Below are 7081 nucleotides of genomic sequence, written 5' to 3' on the forward strand. Positions count from 1 at the left end.
TTCAACAAAGCTAATTGAGTCAAATGAAAGTCAAACACATTCAAACAATGCTTTTTGAATCAAATGAAAGTATAATGCATTCAACAAAGCTAATTGAGTCAAATGAAAGTCAAACACTTTCAACAAAGCTAATTGAGTCAAATGAAAGTCAAACACATTCAAACAAAGCTTTTTGATTCAAATAAAAGTCAAATGCAATTAACAAAGCTAATTGAGTCAAATGAAAGTCAAACACTTTCAACAAAGCTTTTAGAATCTAATGAAAGTCAAACACATTCATACAAAGCTTTTTGAATCAAATGAAAATCAAATGAATTCAACAAAGCTAATTGAGTCAAATGAAAGTCAAACACTTTCATCAAAGCTTTTAGAATCAAATGAAAGTCAAATACATTCAAACAAAGCTTTTTGAATCAAATGAAAGGCAATTGCATTCCACAATTCTAATTGAGTCAAATGAAAGTCAAACACATTCAACGAAGCTAATTGAGTCAAATGAAAGTCTAACACATTCAAACAAAGCTTTTTGAATCAAATGAAAGTCAAATGCATTCAACAAAGCCAATTGATTTAAATGAAAGTCAAACACATTCAAACATAGCTTCTTAATTCAAATGAAAGTCAAATGCATTCAACAAAGCTAATTGAGTCAAATGAAAGTCAAACACATTCAAACAATGCTTTTTGAATCAAATGAAAGTAAAATGCATTCAACAAAGCTAATTGAGTCAAATGAAAGTCAAACACTTTCAACAAAGCTAATTGAGTCAAATGAAAGTCAAACACATTCAAACAAAGCTTTTTGATTCAAATAAAAGTCAAATGCAATTAACAAAGCTAATTGAGTCAAATGAAAGTCAAACACTTTCAACAAAGCTTTTAGAATCAAATGAAAGTCAAACACATTCAAACAACGCTTTTTGAATCAAATGAAAATCAAATGAAAGTCAAATGAATTCAACAAAGCTAATTGAGTCAAATGAAAGTCAAACACTTTCATCAAAGCTTTTAGAATCAAATGAAAGTCAAATACATTCAAACAAAGCTTTTTGAATCCAATGAAAATCAATTGCATTCCACAATTCTAATTGAGTCAAATGAAAGTCAAACACATTCAACGAAGCTAATTGAGTCAAATGAAAGTCTAACACATTCAAACAAAGCTTTTTGAATCAAATGAAAGTCAAATGCATTCAACAAAGCCAATTGAGTTAAATGAAAGTCAAACACATTCAAACATAGCTTCTTAATTCAAATGAAAGTCAAATGCATTCAACAAAGCTAATTGAGTTAAATGAAAGTCAAACACATTCAAACAATGCTTTTTGAATCAAATGAAAGTAAAATGCATTCAACAAAGCTAATTGAGTCAAATGAAAGTCAAACACTTTCAACAAAGCTAATTGAGTCAAATGAAAGTCAAACACATTCAAACAAAGCTTTTTGATTCAAATAAAAGTCAAATGCAATTAACAAAGCTAATTGAGTCAAATGAAAGTCAAACACTTTCAACAAAGCTTTTAGAATCACATGAAAGTCAAACACATTCAAACAACGCTTTTTGAATCAAATGAAAATCAAATGAAAGTCAAATGAATTCAACAAAGCTAATTGAGTCAAATGAAAGTCAAACACTTTCATCAAAGCTTTTAGAATCAAATGAAAGTCAAATACATTCAAACAAAGCTTTTTGAATCCAATGAAAGTCAATTGCATTCCACAATGCTAATTGAGTCAAATGAAAGTCAAACACATTCAACGAAGCTAATTGAGTCAAATGAAAGTCTAACACATTCAAACAAAGCTAATTGAGTCAAATGAAAGTCAAACACTTTAAACAAAGCTAATTGCGTCAAATGAAAGTCAAACACATTCAAACAAAGCTTTTTGATTCATATGAAAGTCAAATGCATTCAACAAAGCTAATTGAGTTAAATGAAAGTCAAACACTTTCAACAAAGCTTTTAGAATCAAATGAAAGTCAAACACATTCAAACAAAGCTTTTTGAATCAAATGAAAATCAAATGAAAGTCAAATGAATTCAACAAAGCTAATTGAGTCAAATGAAAGTCAAACACTTTCACCAAAGCTTTTAGAATCAAATGAAAGTCAAATACATTCAAACAAAGCTTTTTGAATCAAATGAAAGTCAATTGCATTCCACAATGCTAATTGAGTCAAATGAAAGTCAAACACATTCAATGAAGCTAATTGAGTCAAATGAAAGTCTAACACATTCAAACAAAGCTTTTTGAATCAAATGAAAGTCAAATGCATTCAACAAAGCCAATTGAGTTAAATGAAAGTCAAACACATTCAAACATAGCTTCTTAATTCAAATGAAAGTCAAATGCATTCAACAAAGCTAATTGAGTCAAATGAAAGTCAAACACATTCAAACAATGCTTTTTGAATCAAATGAAAGTATAATGCATTCAACAAAGCTAATTAAGTCAAATGAAAGTCAAACACTTTCAACAAAGCTAATTGAGTCAAATGAAAGTCAAACACATTCAAACAAAGCTTTTTGATTCAAATAAAAGTCAAATGCAATTAACAAAGCTAATTGAGTCAAATGAAAGTCAAACACTTTCAACAAAGCTTTTAGAATCAAATGAAAGTCAAACACATTTAAACAAAGCTTTTTGAATCAAATGAAAATCAAATGAATTCAACAAAGCTAATTGAGTCAAATGAAAGTCAAACACTTTCATCAAAGCTTTTAGAATCAAATGAAAGTCAAATACATTCAAACAAAGCTTTTTGAATCAAATGAAAGTCAATTGCATTCCACAATTCTAATTGAGTCAAATGAAAGTCAAACACATTCAACGAAGCTAATTGAGTCAAATGAAAGTCTAACACATTCAAACAAAGCTTTTTGAATCAAATGAAAGTCAAATGCATTCAACAAAGCCAATTGAGTTAAATGAAAGTCAAACACATTCAAACATAGCTTCTTAATTCAAATGAAAGTCAAATGCATTCAACAAAGCTAATTGAGTCAAATGAAAGTCAAACACATTCAAACAATGCTTTTTGAATCAAATGAAAGTATAATGCATTCAACAAAGCTAATTGAGTCAAATGAAAGTCAAACACTTTCAACAAAGCTAATTGAGTCAAATGAAAGTCAAACACATTCAAACAAAGCTTTTTGATTCAAATAAAAGTCAAATGCAATTAACAAAGCTAATTGAGTCAAATGAAAGTCAAACACTTTCAACAAAGCTTTTAGAATCAAATGAAAGTCAAACACATTCAAACAAAGCTTTTTGAATCAAATGAAAATCAAATGAATTCAACAAAGCTAATTGAGTCAAATGAAAGTCAAACACTTTCTCTTACCTTCCTTTGGCTAATGATAATGATACTGTGGTTAATATTGATGAGGAAGCTGGTGATCCTAACGGGGGTGATGGTAATCCCTCTTTAGGAACATGTTAGTGTTGTCTTGGAACATAAGGGGTCTTAATGACCCTGGGAAGATAGCTTCTGTCAAGAGGCTACTTTCAGAGCAAAATTGTGATGTTGTTTGTCTTCTAGAAACTAAAGTAAAACAGCAAAATAGTGTGAATATTCAGAAGAAATTTGGCTGCTCTTGGACTTGGTATTGTAACTACACTCACTCTCCTAAAGGTAGAATTTGGGTTGGGTGGAAGGCTGACTGTCTTACTTTGGATGTCCTTTTTTCTGCTGAACAGTTGGTCCACTGTTTACTTAGCACTAAGGACTTGCAGACTCAGATTATGGTTACCTTTGTTTATGGTTTGCACACTATTCATGATAGATTGCAACTATGGGATGGGCTCAAGGGTCTGCCTGGTACTCTCTTGCCTTGGTTATGTACTGGAGACTTCAACTCTATCTTGTCTGCTGATGATAGGTTAAATGGAGCTGATGTCTCTGCTTATGAGACTAGGGATTTTCAGCAATGTATTGATGATTTAGCTCTTGTTGAAATCAAGAGTAAGGGCTCTTATTTCTCTTGGTGTAACAAAGCTCATGAAGGCCCTAGAACTTTTTCTAGGATTGATAGGGGATTTGTTAATCAAGAGTGGATTAATTGTTATGGTCAAGTTGAAGCTGTTTACTTACCTCCCCACCTTTCTGATCATAACCCTATGGTTTATGACATCTTTCATGCTTTACCTGGGAAAGGGAGACCTTTTAGGTTTCTCAATTATCTTGCTGAGCATGATAGTTTCTTGTCAATAGTAGAAACTGCTTGGCAAAACACTGATTCTAGTGGTGACATTTGGTGTAAGCTTAAGCATGTTAAGGCTTCTCTGAAGAATTTGAACATTCAGAAATTTGGTGATATCAGTGCAAGGCTTGATTCTGCTCAGAACTATCTTTCTGATATTCAGCAACAAATCTCTAATGATGTTACTAATGCTGCTCTATATGCTCTAGAGATGGAAGCTATTGCAAATGTTAAATATTGGTTCAGTATCCAGGAAAATGTTTATAGGCAGAAATCTAGGATTGACTGGATGAAGCTTGGTGATGGGAATAATCATTATTTTTTCTCAATCATGAAGCAAAGACAAAGCAGGAATAGGATTGATACTATCTACAATGAGCATAGTGTTCTGCTGAAAACTCCTGCTGCTATTGAAAAGGAAATTACAGATTTTTACAAGAAACTGCTGGGTTCTAGAGCTCATGTTCTGCCTGGGGTTGATTTGAATATAATGAGAAAAGGTAGACAATTATCTAAGTCTGCTCAGGATTCCCTTATTGCTCCTGTTACTACTGCTGAAATTGATTTGGCTCTTAAGGGTTTTGACAATACTAAGGCCCCTGGGATAGATGGGTTCAATTCCTTTTTCTTTAAAAAGGTCTGGAATATTGTGAAAGCTGATGTTTATGCTAGTGTTATGCTTTTCTTTAATACTGGTAATATGAATAGGCACTGGAATTGCACTACTGTTACCTTAGTTCCTAAGGTGCAGAGCCCTTCCTATGCTAAGGATTACAGGCCAATTGCTTGCTGTACTGTCATGTATAAGCTGGTTTCTAAGATTCTGACTGCTAGATTGGCTGCTGTCCTGCATGAGATTATTGATAATGCTCAAGCTGGGTTTATTCCTGGTAAGCATATAGGGGATAATATTTTGCTTGCAACTGAGTTAATTAAAGGTTACACTCACAAACACATCACCCCAAGGTGTATGCTCAAGGTTGACCTTAAAAAAGCTTATGATTCAGTTGAATGGAGTTTCCTTGAAATTGTTATGGCTGAGCTCAGTTTTCCTGCTCAGTTTATCAATTGGGTTAAAAGTTGTCTTTCTACTGTTACTTTCTCCATCTTGATCAATGGTGTTCCTGCCAAACCTTTTCCAGCTAGGAAGGGTCTTAGACAAGGTGACCCTATGTCCCCCTTCTCTTTGCAATTGGGATGGAATATCTGTCAAGATGTTTTTTTGAGCTGAATCAGGACCCTGACTTTAACTATCACCCCAGGTGTGAAAGAATGAACCTGACTCATCTCATGTTTGCTGATGATTTACTTATGTTCTGCAGAGCAGATGCTGGTTCTGTCTCTCTTCTTTTCCAGGCTTTCACCAAGTTCTCTGAAGCTTCTGGGGTTTCTGCAAATCTGGATAAGAGTGAGATATATTTTGGTGGTTTAGCTGAGGATGATCAAGCTTATCTCAGATCTTTGGTGGGTGTTGCTCCTGGGGTCATCCCCTTTAGATACCTAGGGGTTCCTCTCTCTTCAAAGAAACTCACAATTGGCCAATGTTAACCCTTGATAGATAAGGTGACTGCTAGAATCAATGGGTGGACTGCAAGGTTTCTCTCCTATGCTGGTAGATTGCAACTAATCAAAAGTGTTCTTTTTGGTGTTCAAACCTACTGGGCTCAAATTTTTGTTCTCCCCAAGAAGATTCTAAAAGAAATTGAATCAAGATTTAGGGTCTTTCTTTGGACTGGGAAAGCCAATCCCTCAAAGAAATCCTTAGTCTCCTGGTCTCAAGTTTGTCTTTCTAAGGTCTGTGGAGGGTGGAATGTCATTTCCCTTCCTGAGTGGAATCTTGCTGCTATTACCAAGCTTCTCTGGGATTTGGCTCATAAAGCTGACAGCCTTTGGGTCAAATGGGTTCACATTTATTATTTCAAAGAGAAGCCTTGGTGGGGCTTGCCTGCTCCCAAGAAATGCTCTTGGGTTCTCAAAAGAATTCTCAAATGCATTGGTAATTGGGATTCTGTTATGCATGGGGGCAAGGTTAAGATCAAGAAGATTTACCAGTGCATCACCAGTCAGGTCCAAAAAGTGGCTTGGAGAAGGATTATTTGCAATAACTTGGCCACTCCAAGAAGCTTGTTTATTACCTGGCTTGCTGTCAGGAATAGACTAGTTACTAAAGATAGATTGCAAAGCTGGAACATTCAATGTGATCCTGTCTGTTTTTTGTGTAATCAGAGTTGGGAATCAGTGCAACACCTTTTCTTTGAGTGCTCTTTCAGCAGAAGTATTTGGGAACAAGTTCTTAATGTATTTGGCTATGACAGACCTGCCAAACATTTTGATGGTGAATTGGAATGGATTTCAAGGATCTGCAGGAAACCTAGGCCTAAGAACAGGTTGCTGGGAATGTGTTTTGCTGAAGCTGTGTATCAGATTTGGCTGCAAAGAAATGCTGTGATGTTTACAGGAAGCTGCAAGACTATTGCTGGTGTTTTTAGAGAAGTTATTTTTTCTGTAGCCTGTAGATGTCCTGTCTCTGACAGACAGTTACTTGTGCTTTAATTGCTTGTTTTCTTTGGTTTTGTTGTTGTGGCCTTTTGTCTAGTCCAGTTGTTTGGTCTGTCAAGCAAATTGAGTCTAGGATGGGTTTGTTTGTTGTTCTCTGCCTGCTTTTTCTTGCACCCTTCATAGAAGGTGGCTGGAAAAGTATTGGCAGGGCCTGCTCCCTGTTTTCCTGGTGAACCCTTCCTAGAAGGTGGCACTATGGGATTTAGGGACAGCTTGGGGTGTGTTTGCCTGTTTCAGGCTAGTGTAGTTTGGGGTTACAACTTTATTTTTGAAAGTTGTAATTTTATTCTTTTGGTAATAATAATTTCCATTTA

At 34.6% G+C, this 7081-nt stretch overlaps 1 protein-coding gene across 1 annotated transcript; it reads left to right on the top strand.

Annotated features, from left to right (window-relative positions):
- Positions 1 to 5480: 5480 nt before the first annotated feature.
- On the top strand, positions 5481 to 6761 carry LOC145594198 (uncharacterized). Its single transcript, XM_081650532.1, has 2 exons — positions 5481 to 5690; positions 5772 to 6761. The coding sequence occupies exons 1-2, from the start codon at positions 5481 to 5483 to the stop codon at positions 6759 to 6761; spliced, it is 1200 nt and encodes a 399-aa protein (XP_081506658.1).
- The last annotated feature ends 320 nt before the right edge of the window (positions 6762 to 7081 follow it).

This window comes from Chenopodium album, chromosome 19, assembly GCF_948465745.1.
Source record: "Chenopodium album chromosome 19, dcCheAlbu1.1, whole genome shotgun sequence".
Lineage (NCBI taxonomy): Eukaryota > Viridiplantae > Streptophyta > Magnoliopsida > Caryophyllales > Amaranthaceae > Chenopodium > Chenopodium album.